At 43.9% G+C, this 19953-nt stretch overlaps 1 protein-coding gene across 9 annotated transcripts in view; it reads left to right on the top strand.

The window, feature by feature from the left end:
• Positions 1 to 19953, top strand: part of LOC138740295 (NALCN channel auxiliary factor 2-like) — a 330405-nt gene that overhangs the window by 42021 nt on the left and 268431 nt on the right. For 8 of the 9 annotated variants that reach the window (XM_069892738.1, XM_069892742.1, XM_069892741.1 and 5 more), the window contains one exon: positions 1155 to 1962. In XM_069892738.1, the coding sequence (XP_069748839.1) occupies positions 1330 to 1962 (633 nt within the window). In that variant the 5' untranslated portion in view covers positions 1155 to 1329. Of the gene's footprint in view, positions 1 to 625; positions 782 to 1154; positions 1963 to 19953 lie in introns of those variants that run through there. The other variant, XM_069892745.1, reaches the window with a different exon arrangement.

A 19953-nucleotide genomic window follows, 5' to 3' on the forward strand; every position in this document is an offset into this window, starting at 1 on the left:
GGCTGGGATGGGGGTGTGTGTATGAGAGAGGGTGTTGTGATGTGGAGCCTCTGGCTGGGGTGGGGGTGTGTGTATGAGAGAGGGTGTTGTGATGTGGAGCCCCTGGCTGGGGTGGGGTTGTGTGTATGAGAGAGGGTATTGTGATGTGGAGCCCCTGGCTGGGGTGGGGGTGTGTGTATGAGAGAGGGTGTTGTGATGTGGAGCCCTTGTCTGGTTTGGGGGTGTGTGTATGAGAGAGGGTGTTGTGATGTGGAGCCCCTGGCTGGGGTGGGGGTGTGTGTATGAGAGAGGGTGTTGTGATGTGGAGCCCCTGGCTGGGGTGGGGGTGTGTGTATGAGAGAGGGTGTTGTGATGTGGAGCCCCTGGCTGGGGTGGGGGTGTGTGTATGAGAGAGGGTGTTGTGATGTGGAGCCCCTGGCTGGGGTGGGGGTGTGTGTATGAGAGAGGGTGTTGTGATGTGGAGCCCCTGGCTGGGGTGGGGGTGTGTGTATGAGAGAGGGTGTTGTGATGTGGAGCCCCTGGCTGGGGTGGGGGTGTGTATGAGAGAGGGTGTTGTGATGTGGAGCCCCTGTCTGGGTGGGGGGGGGGGTGTATGGGAGAGGGAGAGAGAGAGAGAGATCGCTGCGAGTGAATGGCTCAGTCAGTTTCGCTCTCTCTCTCTCTCTCTCTCTCTCTGAATGGCTCTGTCAGTTTCCTTGAAGCCGGAGCAAAGCGCAGGCGCCGGGACCTACCCAAACATCTCAAGGTGTACTCATCGCGTTGAAGATGGCGACAATTTGAGGTTGGAAGGTTGAGGGAGGGGTTAGTGGCGGCGGTGGGGAGGGAAAGAGGGAAGGGTGGAGGGGGCGAGTGAGGGAGAAGCAACAGGGGTGAGAGCACGAGGGGGATCCCCCAGGATACTGTACTGACAAGGACACGGGGGGGAAGGGGGATAAAGCGATGTCTCCCGAGAGGATCGGACTCACTCTGACAGTGAGTGCGAGCTGGGGCTTGGGTTTCCAGGTAGCCTCGGAGAGAGGAGGAGGGGGGTGGGGGTGAAGGCAGGAGGGCCACCCACAGTGCCGGAGAGGGAGGGAGGGAGGGGGTAGGGGAAGGTTGATTTTATTGAATTAATTGCCCCCCCCCCCCAATCTCCCTTTTCTGTTTCTGTCCAGATGGAGGATGCATACGCTACCAAAATGCAATGGATTGTTTTTGACCCGGAGACGGGGGGCAATTTGCGCCCCTCTTTTGCACCTGACCCCACGGCCATGCTACAAAAGTGACATTGGTAACTAGGAGAAATTGGAAGGCCACCCCTTTCCCCACCATTTCCCTCCCCTGCAAAATATGAGCAGGGGTGCTTGGATGTGTCATGCCGTCTTGAAAATCTGTGTTGCACCCCCAGCGACCGAGAAACCCCGCCTCGAGACCCCGAGAGCAGCGAGATGGCCAATGTCTTTTGCGTCCCTGCTCATTTTCGCCCTGCTCTGGTCTGACTGTCTTTGCACTTGCGCCGGGGCGAGGTGGAGGAGCGGGGAGACTGCGGGAAGGATCGGGACCGGCCCTTCGGGGAGTCGTCACCTGGCCGCATCCCCCTCGGGGGATCGGAGAGAGCGCGGCGGCCGCTGCGAGACCCGTGTGACTGGAGCCGGCCAAGACTTGGAGTCCGCCTGCCGCTTCCCCAGGGGGCTGGAGTCTGCCTGCCTCTGGCCTCACTTCGCTCGCTTTCGGCTCTCCTTCTGCCGCTCGTACACCATTGCTGATCTTCTGCGAGAGTATGTCAACCCGAACGGGTTAAACTGCAGTCTGGAGATGCGGAGCGGAGATGCTGGGGCTGCCCTGTCTGTCTGCAGCGAGTGCATCAGGGCTTATCAAATGGAGGACCAACATGCTCAGGAAAAATACGAGGAATTCGAGTTGCTACTCCACAAGTACATGGAATCGGGCTATTCGGTCAGGTCTTGCCCAAGAGACTGTAGGGTAAGCTGACGGCATCTCTTCATTCTCTGTCTGCTGCCTTTTCACCTCACAGAGGAGGGTGTGGGAAGGCAACCAGCCCTGCTCTGTCAACCCCCACCTCAGAAACTGGCCAAAGGAAAGGTCTGCAGGGCGAGGGGCTGAAATTGGGTTTCAAAAAACACACCACCCAGGACCTTCCATCGGAATGAGATCCTGGGCTATTGCATGGATGCAGGTGTCTGGGGAAAGCTGAAAGTGGGAGAGGGGGATCAGGTAGATGTTCCTTTTGGTCGAACTTTTAGGAAGGGTGTCCCCTCACGTTAACGGTACTAAGAGTGGCCGTCAATACAGTGCCAGAGTGGGATGTGGTTTTTTTTACATAAATCCTGGAAGGTCGATGGTAGCACGTTGTGTGGGTGGGGGGTTGTCAGCACCACAACTAGGATTGGGATCAAAAAGATCAAATCAAGAATAAAAGGTGCACGTTTTGACTTGAACAGATCGTGAGCTGGTTCTTAACAGGTTGCTCTAAAACTTTCTTTTCACAGCACTGTTTGTTCTGATTTGTGATGTTATCTGTGAGAAATAGGGGGCATGGAGATGTTAGGAGAGGTTCTAAAATTCTGCTGAAGAAAATGTAATATTTTTCATTCATGTGTCCTCGTTGCAATTGAAGAAATTTGTTATCTAAAAGCGGATAGTCCTGAGCAAACGCAAAGTCCGGCTATCAACTCTATTTTCTTGGATCTTTCATTCTCATGAATTGAACCCCCGCTCAGATGAGCCAGCTGAGCTAAAGTTCGTTACAGACGAGGTAGCCTTTAATGAACTGTCGTGGGAAGTGTTGCTCCTGGAAGTTCAGGATGGAGCGGAACTTGAAGAGGAGAGACAGTAATGGGGGTTCCTCCCACTGAGTGAAATTTGTTCAGTGGGCATAGTCGTGCCCATTTCCCGGAGCTTAGAACTAAACCACATTTTGGTGAGCGAATACCGAAGACTCGCCAGACGGGGTGAAGAAAATATAGATTTGTGATTCTAACCAGTCAACAATGTTGATGCAATGCCAACAGGGCAATATTGGACTTTAGCATTTGAGCCAGCATCTCCCCTTGAACCAGTATGAGAACATCCCATGCAGTTGGATCCTGTTTGCCCATTCAACATGCCACCAATGTTTTTTTTTTCAGACCCTCATCAACAACTTGCAGGTTAGTCTCCAGCTCATATCTCTGCCTTTTGCTGTGTTTGGAGCTTTCAAGAATTGATTCAAGTTGTAGAAATCTCCATGAAGTTCTGTCCCAGGTGCACAAAAACTTTCAGCTGACTTTGGCCTTCCTGTGCACGATTGCTGTCTCCAGGCAGACGGTCTCATAGGGATTCTCTGGAAGGCTCGCATGGGGATACAAAGGGATACACATCTGAAAGAACAGGGTGAGTCGACCTTTTCTTGAGAGAGGGCAGCTGATGGAATCTGATGGAGGGCTTTCAGATGATGAAAAGTCTTAACGAGGCAAGGCACAGGGACCATGTTTCTACTTGTGGGGAGAAGTGTGACTGAAGGCCACCAACATAAGGTAGTTGTACAGAAATTCAATCATGAATTCAGAAGAAATCTCTTCATCCAAGACATGGAGAGAATGTGAAACTTGCAGCGACCTCGTGTAGATGAGGTCAATAGAGTTCCGGAAGATAGTTTGGAGAGATATTGGGCAAATAGAGAAATGGTAGATTGCGCCAATAGATTTACCCAAGAAAAGATGAGAGGAGTCTCCAGTTGAGCATTAAGTAGTCATGGCTGAATGGCCTTGTTTGTTACAATTTAAAATTGTACATAAGACTTCGAAGTCTAATGTTAAGTTATCTCACATTTATTCAGATATTGACCCTTGCTGTGGTAAATGTAAGAGGGGAGAGGCTGCTCTAATCCCTCTGTTTTGGACATGTCCTAGTCTTGAAGGATTTTGGAGAGATGTGTTTCAAACTCTGTCCTTACTCTTTCATTTACATCTAGAACCAAATGCTTTGGTTGCTCTTTTTGGCACAACTGGATAGGATAAGGTTCCTTTAACTCAAATGTTGGGTTCTATCTTTTGCCTCTCTCTTAGCCAGACTTGCAATATTATTCAGATGGAATGATGCTGCCCCATCTACCCATGTTCAGTGGTTAAGGGACATTATTCCATTCCGTAAATGTACTATATATGCCCGTTTGTGTATATAAAGATCAATAAAAATATCCTAAAAAGAAAAATAAAGATCGTGGTCGTCAGCAGCATTTACAGCACAGAAGGATTTCAGTTGGCCCATCATGTTCAACTGTCCAAGAATGTGCTGCTCCATATAATTCCACTCTTCAACTCTTGGTCTGAAAGCTTTCAGGTTACAATTCTTGGAGGGAAGTGACTTTACTGTCATCACATCCTGATGCCTTCCTGATCATTGTAGGGGACGTCAATTAGGCTAACCTAAAGACGTCTCTGACGAACTGCCATCAAAACATCACATGCAAGACCGGGGGAGCCAAAAGGCTTGATGTCTGCTATGCCTACCAAGGCATACCATGATCACACTTCGGCAAGTCTGATCAACTGGCTGTACTTCTACTCCCGGCGTACGAACAGAGGATGAGGACCGCAGATCCAGTAGTGAAGTCAGTGAAAGTAGGGTTGAGGGAGGCGGAGGAGCACCTGCAGAACTGGACTGGACCATATTCAAGAACTCATCCACAGGCTTGAATGAATATGCAACAGGTGTCACTGACTTCATCAAGACCTGCATGGATGCATGTGTGCCCACGCCCACATAGCAGGTGTTCCCCAACCAGAATCCCTAGATGCATCAGAGGATTTGCAACCTGGTGAGGGTGAGAACAACGGCATTTAAGGTGGGGGATCTAGATCTCTACAAGAAGTCCAGGTACGACCTGAGGAAGGCCATGTCTGAAGTAAAGTGGCAATTTCAGATGAAGCTAGAGATACATGCCAGCTATTGGCAGGGAATGAAGGCCATTCCAGCCTACAAAGTGAGGGTGAACACTATAGGGGGATGTGACGCTTCATTACTGATGAGCTGAACACCTTCTATGCCTGCTTTGAGAAGAAGAACCAAACAGTGTCTACTATAATCCCTGCAAAGGCTGAGAACCTTGTGATTTTTGTCTTTGATGGCGATTTTAGAACATCATTCAAGAGGGTAAACCCTCGCAAGGTGTCAGCCCTAACAGCATACCTGGCAAGGTACTGAAAATCTGCACCAACCAACTAGCTGGAGATGCTGCAAAAGGGTATCCATCATCCCAGTGCCCAAGAAGAGTAGGGTGAGCTGCTTCAACAACTAACTTCTACTTCGATTAAATGCTTTGAGAGGATGATCATGGCCAGTATTAACATGTACCCAAGTAAAGATTTGGACCCTCTACAATTCGCCTATCGTCACAATAGCTCCACAGCAGATGCAATATCGCTGGCTCTCCACTCAGCTCTGGATCACCCCGAAAACAGCAATTCATACACATGGCTGCTTTTCATCGACTACAGCTCAGCCTTCAGTACCATTATTCCCTCAGTGCTGGTCAAGAAGCCACAAACTCTAAGCTCTGTATCCCCCTCTGAAACTGGATCCTTGATTTCTTTATTGGAAGTCCACAATTAGTACGAATTGGAAACAACATCTCCTCCTCACTGATCATCAACACAAGCGGACCCCAAGAATGCGTGCTTAGCCCACTGCTCTACTCGTTACACATCCACAATTGTGGGGCCAGGCACAATTCCAACGCTATCTACAAGTTGGCCAATGACACCACAGTTGTCGGCAGAATCACAAATGGCAATGAGGAAGTGGAAGGAGGGAGATAGATCAGCTCTTTGATCTACCTGTCCTTTCTTTCTAATGTCATATTCTTATCTACGTTTGCCTACTTTATCTCCCTACCCTTCTACCTTTGAGTGGTGTCACGCCAAAAACCTTACGCTCAACATTGGGAAACCAATGTGGACATCAAGAAGAAGTCAGGGAAACACGACCCAGTCCTTATCAAGGGCTCAACGGTGGAGAGGGTGAAGAACTTCAAATTCCTGGGTATCAACATCTCTGAGGATCTGTCTTGGAGCAATCACAAAGAAGGCTCGTCAGTGGCTATACTTTGTGGGGTGTCTGAGGAGGTTTGGTATGTCACTGAAGACTCTTGAAAAATCTACAGATGTACTGCGGAGAGCATTCTTGTTGGTTGCATCACTGCCTGGTATGGGGACGCCAACTCTCAGGCCAAGAATAAATTCCAGAGGGTTGTTAACTCGACCTGCGACATCACAGGCACCAAACTTCACTCCATGAGGCAGTATATTAAGAAAGCAGCTTCTATCTCAAGGACCCCCACCCCCCCAAGCCATGCCCTCTTCACTCTGCTACCATCGGGGAAAAGGTACAGGAGCCTAAGGACGAGCACTCAATGACACAAGGACAGCTTCTTCCCCTCTGCCAGCAGATTCCTCAATAATCAATGAACCAAAGACACTGCCTTACTTCTTGTCTTTTATTTTGTATTATTGTTGTAAGGTGGTTTATAATATCAATGTTTGCACTGTGATCTGCCACAAAACACCGAATTTTGTGACTTGTTCATGACAATAAATCCTGATTCTGATTCTGTTTCCCTCTAATCCTTCCAGAACCTTAAACGTATGTCATTAGCTATTAACATCACCTTTCAGGAGTACGTCTATTCATTGCATTTAGGCCTTTCATAATATAGAAAATAACTCAGCTTGGACAAGCTTTTCTAATAAGTAAATAAACCACACGATATTGTTGTAACATCCTCATAAATCTGCTATATACTGGTGCAATCATAGTATTACTGTGACTAGAACTGTAAACAGTCTTCTGAGGCAGCTCAGAATTTAGTACAGTTCTTGCCAGACCTCCCTGCTTTTATATTCTGAGCCTCAACTAGTTACGTCTTTTTTTTTTGACTTCTTAACTACCTGTCCTTTCTTTCTAATGTCATATTCTTATCAACGTTTGCCAACTTTATCTACCTACCCTACTACCTTTGAGGCATCTGACCATTTATTGCATTTATTCCCTTTTTTTCATTCCCAAAAATAATTATTTTGTAATTCTCCAGACTGTGTACCACATTTCTCCCACTTGACAAGTAGATTGACATCTTCCAACAACCTTTTGCTGACCATACACTATCTCGACCAATATTTGTTCCATCTCCAAATTTTCTTAGCACATCTTCCTTCAGCGATTGAGTCTAAATCTTTTGTACATACCATGAAAAGAAGATAAGCCCTACAAAATCTGATTGTATCCGATCACTGAAACACCCTTCAAATATTACCCTCCATACCTCTGAGTGAATTCTGGATTTAACTTCCCATTTCAGCTTGATCCCATCGGCTTTTACTTTACACATTTCACCATCTGTAGCACTGTCATTTCTGTAGAGCGTAACAAGTGCATTGCCATCTTCCAACCTTCCTTTAATCACCTCAAAAAATTAAGGCGGTTAGGTACATCCTTCACTTAATTTCTTTTTCTTTTTTTTTCTTCTTTTCTTCTTTCTTCTTTGGCTTGGCTTCGCGGACGAAGATTTATGGAGGGGGTAAAAAGTCCACGTCAGCTGCAGGCTCGTTTGTGGCTGACCAGTCCGATGCGGGACAGGCAGACACGATTGCAGCGGTTGCAAGGGAAAATTGGTTGGTTGGGGTTGGGTGTTGGGTTTTTCCTCCTTTGCCTTTTGTCAGTGAGGTGGGCTCTGCGGTCTTCTTCAAAGGAGGCTGCTGCCCGCCAAACTGTGAGGCGCCAAGATGCACGGTTTGAGGCGTTATCAGCCCACTGGCGGTGGTCAATGTGGCAGGCACCAAGAGATTTCTTTAGGCAGTCCTTGTACCTTTTCTTTGGTGCACCTCTGTCACGGTGGCCAGTGGAGAGCTCGCCATATAATACGATCTTGATAATCACCTCAAAAAATTAAGGCGGTTAGGTACATCCTTCACTTAATAATGTCACACAAATTCCATGTTTTCCAGATATTTGCCCATCACCAATGTTCCATTCTCCTTTTCTCCCATTCACAGCCTGATGTGCATTTCATTTTGACCATTTGATTTATTGACCACAGAAGCTCCTCAATGCCTTAATAGTTCCCTCTTTCTTTATCTTGCCTCCTTTTTAATTGCAGTGTCTGTGTTGTCGCTTCTTTCATGTCAGGAGATCAAACTCTTGATTTCTGCCTTCATAATCCAGTCACATCTTGATTTATTATCTCTTTATTATTCACTTTATTTCTTTTCATGCATTGCCTTTGCCTTCAGATTCCCTATTGAATTTAACTCCAGCACTTCCTATTAGGGTCCATGTCTTTTTGCAGATCAGAGCTCTCAATATCTGACATAAACTTCCCTTTTCTTCAATTGTCCGACCAAGTGTTCCTTACCAGGAAGGCATGTCATAATTTTTTTTACCGGTATCATGTTAATTCTCAACCGTCTTTCATTGCCTCCCACTTCCTTGAGATTGGTTTATCTTCAATTAGGTGTCTTTAGATCACTTTAGAAGCATCACGTCTCTGTCTAATAAGAACTTCTAGTTCTTGTCAATTCTCTAACTAAAGTTTGATCTCGACCACCAAATAATCTCCCACTGATACCATTTTCCATCTGTCCAACTTCATTGCTTCATTTCTGAAAAAGTTACTCCTCCTTTGATGTGTGCTAAGTTCTGTTTAAAAGAATTCTTATCAATGCATTTTAGGAACTCTGTTCGCACAATACTTTTCACACCATTTCTGTCCCAGCTAATATTAGGATAATCATCTTCCTAATTGTTACAGCAGTATTATTCTTTCATTTTCTGAACTTTATGTTTATTTCTGTACCAACCTATGACCATTTCAGGGCCTTAAACATATCAGTGTGATTTGGCTTTTTATCTTTCTTATTTTGACACAAATCTTTCCAGCATGTCATTTCCCCCTCACAACTATATTAGTAAATATTGATGTCCACATCTCTGTATATTGTGTGAAAAGTTTAGAACTTGGAACGGTGAGCTGCCATTTGAGTCCTTCTTCACAATGACATTTTTTGTTGTCCTTTATTGAGCCGTTGGTTACTCTTTTTTCCAAAACAAAACCACTAATCCCTGTCTCTCTCTCTCAAACCTTTGCCTCTCTCCTATCTGAAACTTCTCTGAGGTCCGCCTTCACTTCCTAAATCCAACCCTAACACTTTATCCAGTGAGATGATTCGTTTCAACCCTGTCCCACCTCTTTAGTTTATGTGAGTATCACCTCCCCAAGAATGCGTTGCTGTGCTCTGGGGATGTAAACCTTCTGCTCCATCTGTCCAGCCATGCAGTCAGGTGCAGTGTGCTTCCAATTATGTACTGACCAGAATATGGTACAAATAGAAATATAGAGATTACAATCTTTGATCTCCATCTTTTTAATCTCTTCCCTAAATCTATTAATCTATCAACAGGATTTTATTCCTCTTTCTGCTCATGTTATTTGCACTAATAATTAGGTCAGGACATCTCCTCCTATCTTATAATGTAATGCTGCCTGGGTCAGTATACCATCCTAGAATCATGGCAGTGGCTTCAGAAAAGTTCATCTTCCCACTTGCTCATCAAGCTTATTCTCACCAAATTCTTGTTGAGCTGCACAATCTTCAGCATCATCTCCCCCACCACATGAACCATACATCCTGCCTCAGTCTTGACGCAGTCTGCCCTATATTCTCCAATGAATAAAATAAAGGCCACCATAAAATAGTGTTAAACAAGACAATCTGCAGATGCTGGAGGTCAATTACAATACACAAACATGCTAGAGAAACTCGGGAGGTCACATCGCATTCATAGGAAGAGAAAGGTAACCAATGTTTCAGGCCTGATGCCTTCATCAGGTATTAGCAAAAACAGGTAGGTTGGGGTGGAGTTGGAGGGTGAAGAAGGAGGAAAGGAAAACTTTTAAAGGGAGCATTAAGGTGAACTTCTTCACGCAGTGAGTGGTGGGAGTGTGAAATGAGCTGCCAGCTGAAGTGTTAATACGCATTCAATTTTGACATTTAAGAAAAATTTGGATTGGTAGAAGGATGGGAGGGGTATGAAGAGCTATGGTCCAGGCATAATCGTTTGGCACAGACTAGATGGGCCGGATATGATGCTTCTGTGATGCAGTGTTCTATGGAGGAAAAGGGGCAGGGGAAGCGCAGAAGCTAACAGATGGATGCAGGAGTGAGTGTAGAAGAGGAAAAAAAAGCTGAGAAGTAATAATGGAGAGGGTATCTCTGATAGGAGAAGGAAGGGAAAGGGGTGCAGGGACTTGGAGGAAGAGAGGGATAGGGAAACAGGGTGACTCAAAAGGAAGTGATGAACAGATATTGGAAAGTGGACATTACTGCTATCTGGTTGGAGACGGCGAAGGTGGAGTTTGTATCAAACTCTTTGTATTAAATTGTATCAAACTCCAACAGCCATCACAAAACCTCTGTGCAGATCTTTAAGGCGCAACTGTGGCCACTGGAGGCTGCAGGAGTTTGCAGATGGACCTCAAGTAGTTCTACACTGAGAAGGTTTGGCTGTGGAAGGCATCAACTGGGCATAAGTGGATGCACTCTGCGATGGCTTGCTCTCAAACAACAACTAATGGGAAAGGGAGAGAAATGGTCACACGAGAGACTGCAGATGCTGGACTCTGGAGCAAAACAAAACAACCTACTGGAGCAGCTTCAGTGAGGGAAAAGGAATGATGGAAGTCTCAGGTTGAAACCTTGATGAAAAGGGACAGAGACTTTGTGAGGGAGGTTAGCAGGTTCATGCTCCCTGGAGATGCACAGAATAAAGATGCTGGAATCGGAAGCTAAACACAATTTTCTGGAGGATCTCCACGGTCGAGCAGCATCATGGGGAGAAAAAGAATGGATGATGTTTTGAGCTGAAACCCTTTATTAATTCTGAATAAGTGGTTTTGATAGAAGGACTCAGGATGAAATGTCTATTTCTTTTCTCTCACTCAAGCTGCTTGACCAGCTAAGTTGCTCTGGCAGATTGTATTTAGCCCTAATGCTCTCCCTGTAATTACTTTTGCCCTCCCATTTTGGAACTGAGCTGTTGAGAGCGGCTGAGAATCTCTTTGAAACACCGCAACTCTCAGCCCACGATTCCTTGTTGTGGAGCAGTGTTAGCAGACAAACATTTTTAATTTAAATTTAGACATACAGCACGGTTACAGGCCATTTCAGCCCACGAGTCGGTACCACCCAATTGACAACCCATTAACCTATAACCCCGGTACCTTTTGAATGGTGGGTGGAAACCGGAGCCCCAGAGAAAACCCACGCGGACACGGGGAGAACGTACAAACTCCTTATAGACAGCGCGGAATTCAAACCCTGATCTGATCCCGATCACTGACACTTTAAAGGTGTTGAGCTAGCTGCTTATGCAGACTATCCCACCCATAGGTGCACTGTGGTTAGTAAGGGATTACTTAAGGTGATATGTAAGTGGGAAATAAAAGGTTGAGAACCACTGGTGTAGAAGAAGTTAACCGATGCCATGGAGTTCAGTGAATGCCCAATTCTGCACAAAACACAATGGACAACATTGCAATTGGAAGTTGTTGGATTCCTCCCCACTCATTATCAGTGCACACTGCAACTTTCCCTCCAGAAAAGGGATGTCTGAGCTATTCTTTATCTCCCTTCCCCTGGACTTTGAGCTTCATTCCTGGTGTTCCTAGCAGTCCCTTCTCTACTAATAATGGTGTTGATCCCTGAACCGGTGGTGAGCTTATGGAAATGAGTGGTGTTTTGACTTTGCTGTCATTGTTCACTTGTGTTTGCTCACTGCCTGACTGGGATAGAGCACCAAGGTTCACAATGAAATGTGATAAGGTATGTGGAGGAGTGTAAGAAAGAAGATTGCCTGGTTAAACTAGAGAAATATAGAATCTTGAATTAAAAAAAAGAGAGGATCAGGCAGTATCCATGGAGAGAAATGATCAAAGCTTTGGGTCAGAATCCTTGACTGAGATAGATCCCATCAAGAAGGGTCCTGACCAAAAACGTTGGCTGGCTATTTCTATCAACTGCTGCTGCCTGACCCTTCCAGTCTCACCTTGCCTGGTTGAACTGCCTGGTTACACTAGCTCAATGGTTTTCAAACTGCCTCCCTAAACTCACATTCCACCTTAAGTATTCCCTGTGCCATCGGTGCTCTGTGATTAGTAAGGGATTGCTTGTGAGTGGAAAGAAAAAGTTTGAAAATCACTGTTTTCCTTGTACCTCATTGACTCATTATGTTCATGGTTTCATAAATCCAAAGGAAATGAGCCATTGACAATTTTTCTCAAGCAAAATATTTCAGTAACAATTGGTTCTAGAGCAGTGGTTCTCAACCTTCCCTTCCCACCCACATCCCACCTTAAGCAATCCCTTACCAATCACAGAGCACCGATAGCACAGGGATTACTTAAAGTGGGATGTGAATTTAGAGGGCTGTTTGAAAACCACCGCACTAGCAATTCCTTAGAGAGCATGATGGAGCAAATGGAAAGTGGCTATGAAACAGCAGATTAGATGTGGACTTATGACCTTGTTTCAAAGCTTCAATCTCACCTGAGACTGGCCTCAGCAATGTTCATCCTGACACTGGTGTACACTAATGCATCAATGAGGATTAGGACATACAGAAGTGCCTTTATTTTGTGGCCAATGTATTAAGTGAATTAAAGAAGAGAGAGAAATGTAGTTTGCATCATTGTATGGGTTTTATGGTAGAATTGCTGCCTGTTCCAGCTGTCTGAAATGGGGGAGACTTGCATATGAGAGAAATAAATGTACAAGAGAATATATTTTTAGACAGCAAGGTAGATGTAGTCATTTCTTTGGCTTGGCTTCGCGGACGAAGATTTATGGAGGGGGTAAAATGTCCACGTCAGCTGCAAGTTCGATTGTGGCTGACAAGTCCGATGCGGGACAGGCAGACACGGTTGCAGCGGTTGCAGGGGAAAATTGGTTGGTTGGGGTTGGGTGTTGGGTTTTAGTCCAATGCTATTACAGTGCCAGAGACCCCGGTTCAAATCTGGCACTGTCTGTAAGGAGTCTGTACGTTCTCCCCGTGTCTGGTTGGGTTTCCTCTGGGTGCTCCAATATTCTCTCACCCTTCAAAACGTACTGGGGCTTGATGGTTAATTGGGGTATTTGGGTGGCATGGGCTCATGAGCCAGAAGCGTCTGTTCCCATGCTGTACGTGTAGATTTTTTTTAAAAGATGAATCTTAGATCTAAATCTTATTGGTAGAAACTTGTTTAGTTTTGGTCACCTTATCTAAGGAAGGATGTTCTTGCAATGGAGGGAGTGCAGAGGCAATTCACCAGGCTGATACCTGGAATGGCAGGAATGACTTGGGAGGAAGATTGCGCAAATTGGGATTGTACTCGCTGGAGTTTAGAAGATTGAGAGGGGATCTCATAGAGACCTATAAAATTCTGGCAGGACTGGACAGAATGGATGCAGATGGGATGTTTCCAATAATGGGAAAATCCAGAACCCAGGGCCATGGTTTGAGGATAATAGGCAAACCATTTAGGACCGAGATGAGGAGGAATTTCTTGACCCAGAGGGTGGTGAATCTGTGGAATTCATTGCCACAGAGGGCAGTAGAGGCAGGTTCATTAAATATATTGAAGAGGGAATTAGATCTATTTCTTCAGTATTAAAGGTTACGGAGAGAAGGCGGGGACGGAGTACTGAACTTTAAGATCAGCCATGATCTCGTTGAATGGCGGAGCAGGCTCGAAGGGCCGAATGACCTACTCCTGCTCCTATCTTCTATGTTTCTATGAAAGGGTTGCGGTGAATTAATCAGTGACTGAGGCTGGGGCTGCAGTTGCGTCACCGTTGGGAAACTTGCCCACTGTTTTTCTCATGACCCTGGGGTAGAGGGGTGGCATCTAACTAAAGAAAAGAAACCAAAATAGCATTACCTCATTTAACATGACATAGGGAGTGACTGTCTCCTCCATTAACTCTCCAAGGATCAATTTTTATATCACAAACCTACAGAGATTGTATGTGAGATCATTGAGATTCTTGTTACACTGCACCTAGGGCTTGAGTTCCCTTGATACCTTTTTCTTCTGGCTTGTGTTGTTTGCAGAAAGAATGCCTCTTCTCCTTTAACATAAGTTTCTGGAAACCACACCTTCCAGATGAAGGGTCATCCACTTGCAACATCAACCCTCCTTTTCCCTCCACAGATGCTGCCTAACCTGCTGACTAATTGCAGAATGTTCTCTTTTAATTTCATCTGTAGAACACATGGCCATAATGCACCAGCCAGTGCCATCACACCATTGAACGACTTGGCAGCACGGACTTGTGGACCCAAATGATCTGTAACCATGCTCTCTGTCTAAATTTAAATTTAGCTTTCATTAGTGCCAACCACTCATAATACTGTACTGACCCTATGGTGAAGTGTCAATCTAATGAATTGTGTAGGGACTCTATTTAATCCATTATAAAGGATTACAGCACACAGTTGGCCAACCTAGCGCTGGTTTGTTGAACATTGTGACCACAGGACCCAAGGATCAGAGGCTATCCTATTTAGGGTTTTAATTAGTGGAAAACAAACATCTGCACTTTTTGTGTTTCTCTAATACATAACAATTCTTCATTTATGCTTAGGATCCTTAGGTATTGACAAACAGAGTGAGCAATTCCCCTGCTTTCTACAAAGACTGCAAATCCTCTGTGCATGAGCCTTGCAATGGACTCTTAGCCATCTGCTATTCTGAAGGCAGAATATCTCTCCTCTCCTCTTTTAACCACCAATGTAGTTTCTGGAAACCACAGTAGAATACAATGTGTTTGATTGCACTCTCCATATGCAGTATTTGCTTATTGACGTACTCCCCCATTATTGTACACTAAGATGGGTTCTGTAACTAAACAAGTCTCCATTCAAGTTACTTAGCCTCTTTCACTTCCCAGATCCACAAGGTGTCTTTTGGATCCTTGGTTGTGAAAATAAGATAGCAGACAATGTCATGAAAAGAATAACCCATGACTTGGTTTGATATCATATGGGCTAAGCAGGTGTTAACTCTGTATCGGGAAAGTTTAGTTTAAATGGTTAAAAAGGCTCTGATCCTTGGATGTCAAATTTGTAGTCTAAGAAACATTATATTCCATAAATGTACAGTTGGGAATTGGTATTGGCCAGGAATATACCAAACCTGTAACTTGTATGAACTCATACCGCAATGATGAGTCAACCTGACATAAGAGAGATCAGTAATTTAAGAATGCCTGGTTTAAAAATTATTGAATGATTCAAAGGCCACTTTGCTTCCATCCAGCCCCCAGCCAATTTCTTCGTATGGACCTAGACAATGATGTGCAACACATTTTGCAGAACTTAAGAACAAGATAAAATAGGAGCAGGACTAGGCCACTCTTCCCATCAAACTTATCCCACCATTCAATATGATCATGGCTGATTTACTTTGGCCTCAGCTCTTCTTCTTTGGCCATTTCCCACAACCCTCAAGTCCTCAATCGTTTCAAATATTTTATCTATCAAGTGTATCTGATTATCCTGGCCTCCACCATCTTCTGAGATAGAGTGTTCCAGAGAGGAGAGATGTCTATGCACCTCAATTTTGAATGACTGACCTCTTTTCACTGCTATGTCCACAAAATCTATGCCAGATTTGACAAACATAATGCTGAAAATATTTTGATTGACTTTGGGAGCATGTGGCATCAGAGGCCATAGATGCTCTGTGGTTAGTAGGGGATTACTTAAGGTGATATGTGGGTGGAAAGATTAAGATTGAGAACCACTGAAGTAAATAGTCATACTGTTCTTCCCAAGGTAGGGGAATCTAAAAGTAAATGTCTTAGATTTAAGGAGGGAGGGGTAAGATTTAAAAGTGGCTTGTGGGCAACTTTTTCACACATATAGAGATGAGTACACTGAACAAATTGTCAAAGGTTGTGGTGCAATTGTAATGTTTAAAATGCATTTCTTCATGTACATAGATAGGAAAGGTTGGCTGAACACAAGCCCATGGAATAGGATGGACAAATTGCACTGAAGGGCCTGTTTCTGTGCTGTAAAACTCCATGACGCCGAGAGTTTCAGGGAACTTGAATGAATCATATAAGTTCATTGGGATCCGAACAGCGTTGACGTGGCTATGAAATGTGGAATGAAGGGTCACTATTTAAAAATAAGTCAGAAATGCAATAACTTCTCTCTCAGAAGATCATGAATTGTTGGAACTTTCTTAACAATGGAAATAATCTCTGAAAGTCATTAATGCAGTGGTAGATTATTTCTTGATAAGGCAAGGGTGCAAAAGATTGCCTAAGGAGATGAAAGCGTGAACTTTATGTTACAATCATATAACCATATAACCATTTACGGAGCAGAAACAGGCCATGTGATCTCATTGAATGGAGGAGATGGATGGAGGGGCTGAATGGCCTCTTCTAACTCAGTTGTCCAATACTTGATGACATGGATTTAGTAGGTTTTAGGACTTTGGTCAAATTGATCTGGGAAAAGAGACCAGGAAATCTGTTGAACAATATAAATGGATTCAAGAGATAAATAAGTAGCTTTCAGAAAGACAGCATTGATGATTTTGATGGGAAGCAGAGATGAGGCTGATTTTTAAGAAAGCTGACAGAAAATAGCTTGGAGGGGTCTGAGCTTGTTTTGTCCTGTGTGTCTGCAGGTAGATACAGTCTTATTCCCCTGATGCACCCCAGACTTTGCTGCTTCATTCTGACTAATCCTATCCCGGCTGTTTCCAAGTCTACTGTGGCCAAGATAGTGGTGGCAATAATGCCTGGAGCTGGACGGTAGAAAATCTGGTTTTTGGGGGGGAGGTGGGAGCAAGTCTGCACAGGAGCCATGGGATCCCAGAGCAGCTCAGTGACTGAATCACTAACAGGAAACAATACCTGGAATAGAAGGCTGCCCAGCCAGTGGGGGCCGATATCCGATGAGATGAACCAGGCTAGGTTCACATATCATTCTAACTTCATGATCATCTGTCTCTGACTGTAATCATTTGATGAAGTTTCAAATTTTCTTTTCTAATATTCTCATGAAGCATTTTGTGGCATTTTCTTCCACTGAAAATCGGATGTAAATTCAGGTTGAGGCAATACTGAGGAGCGATGGTCATGATTATGCAATCAAATTGATCACTGACTAAGATATTTTAATTGTCATTGCCTGTTTTTGGCTCTGTCAAAGATGAGCAATACCTTTGCTTCTGGGATTTGATTGACCAGGATATGATTGGCCAAAGGAATAAAATGAAAACTCAATTGTCTTAGGGATTGGAAACAACTGAAAATACAGAGGGAAATAACCATGGTTAACTGCAAAACTAGGAAGATTAATGTTGTACTTTTGTTATAATTATGGATGGCAATTAAAAGAATAGATCCCAGCAATGATTTCCACGTTAAATCCAAATGAAGATATTTAGATAGCTTATAAATAGACTTGGGGATGCATGGGAATAACAGGAGACATAAATCTAATTAAAAGTTTTTGATGATGTCTAACCCTCTCTGCTTGATGGCTGCTGGATTAATACCGCTGCTTTTAAACCATCCACATTTTTATTCTATGTATTCTTACACCAACTGTTATTATTTTTTGAAGTGTTTCCACTTTTCATCATTGTGTTGAACCATCTGGGTCACATGAACAACCATTGTGATATTAGTATGAAATAGTTTTCAGTGAATTGGCAGAAAATATTCTTCCAATTATTGCATTGTTATTTCAAATCCCTTACAATGAAGGGCCCTTGTAATATTCACTGGCTAATGCCATTTCAGATCTGCACTGAACAATGATACTTGCAATCAAACGTGCACTGATTATTAGAAACGATTAATAATATGTGGAGTGTGACACAACTTAGTTGGTGGAAAGCCACAGTTGTAAACTTCCAGTCCTTTGCAACAAGGATACCCATTAATAAGAAGGATTAATAAGAAGGATTATCAGTTTTTCTTTCAAAGGTAGAGATAATAAGTTTGCTTCTGTCTTCTCAGTAAAGTTAACTAATAAAATTCCTTTGAAAACAAGAACATTGGTGGAAATATGGGCCTGAGTCATTCGTGCTGTAAGGAAACAGCTCACCACTGCTCCTTTCAAACTATCTTGCTGTCTTTTGTCCAAGATCCTCAGTCTCTTCACCCACTTCTACTTTACGATGCTTTCTCTATGATGTAGCTGGTCTGTTGCTTGTCCAAATATCTTTTTATGTGGCTTGATATCAACATATTGTTTGATAATGTCCCCTCTGAAGTGCTTAACAATTATTTTGTATGAAGTTGTTGTTATTGCCAATATAATTACTTTGTAGATCCAATCAACCAAGGTTCCTTTTTGTTGCAATTAGTTGTAGAATAAGATAAGAATAATTTGAAAATTCAGGAAGTGCTTTGATTTTTTTTTCTTTTTCTCATTTCTCTATATTGCTTTCATTCAGTCATTCTCAACGGGGGCCATCCGCCCCCAACCCCCACCCGGGGCCACACCACATTTAGTAAAAGCCTTGTATTCTTTTCATCTCGTGTAACATGTATGTTTTTTAAGTAGTTGTTAGGAGAAAAGTATGAAAGAAATCAAGACTCAATTGCTTCACAGGGAAGGGAACTCATAAACTTTGGTGGGGGCATAGCCAAAAAATGGTTGAGATTAGCTGCTTTAATGTATCATCTTCTCATATACAGTCTGTCTTAGATCAACTGCATACAATGTTCACTGTAGCACCTAGACACCACTGTACAAGGTCCAAGACATAAGAAATAGGAGCAGGAATAGACCATCTGGCCCATCGAGCCTGCTCTGCCATTCAGTAAGATCATGGCTGAGCTGATTCACTGACTCAACTTCACCTACCTTCCTTTTCCCCATATTCCTTTTTTATATAAAAATCTATCTAACGGGACCTTAAATATGTTTAATGAAGTCGCCTCACTTGCTTCCTGGGTAGAGAATTTTTCAGATTCACTTCTCTCTGGGAGAAAGTTTTTTCCTCATATCCATCTTAAATTGACTGAATTTTGAGCCTGTGTCCCCTAGTTCTGGTCTCACCTACCAGTGAAAACAATTTTCCTACCTCTATCTTATCTATTCTTTTCATAATTTTATATGTTTCTATAAGGTCTCCTCTTATTCTTCTGAATTCAAGTGAGTATAATCCCAGACAATTTAGTCTCTCCTCGTAGGCCAATCCCCTCATCTCTGGGATCAACCTGGTGAACCTCCTCTGGACTGCCTCCAAGGCCAGTATATCCTTCCTCAAATATGGAGACCGGAACTGGACACAGTTCTCCAGGTGCAGCCTCACCAGGATCTTGTGTTGTGTTTTTGCAGGTACAACAGGTCACTCCATCCTGATCATGCGTTGTTCTTTGTACTGCTCAATAATTGTATTGGAGATAGTATCTCAGACATTCCTGGGGTGGAGGATTACTTGCGTCTACTTCAATTCCATGGGTTCTGAAATGACTGATAACAAGCTTGATCTACAGATTCACAGATCATGCACAATGTCTATCAGCCATTGAGTCATGGTTTGGTAAGTGGTGCAATTTTTCCATCCACTTGTTCAGGAATGTCACGGTTCCCCTTGTTGAAATTTGAGGTGCTCAATGTTTCTCATTTTTGTGTGTGTTCCCTGACAATCTATTATGATGAAGCTTGGAGGAGAGTGCCTGTTGCAGACATGACCCATTCATCAGAGTTGGTTAAGAGTAATCGGAGCCTTGTTGCTGGTGGTATTCGCTGACATTGGTTCTCTTATCCTGTCGGTGAATTGAAATGATTTTGAAGTTGCAGAATTAGTGCCACCTATCCTGGGCTATGAGATACCTGCTGCAGAACAGATCAGGAGGCTGTGGATCACTGCTGCCTGGTACATCATGAGCTTCTTGCAGAATT

Source organism: Narcine bancroftii, chromosome 8 (assembly GCF_036971445.1).
Source record: "Narcine bancroftii isolate sNarBan1 chromosome 8, sNarBan1.hap1, whole genome shotgun sequence".
In the NCBI taxonomy this organism is placed as follows: Eukaryota; Metazoa; Chordata; class Chondrichthyes; order Torpediniformes; family Narcinidae; genus Narcine; species Narcine bancroftii.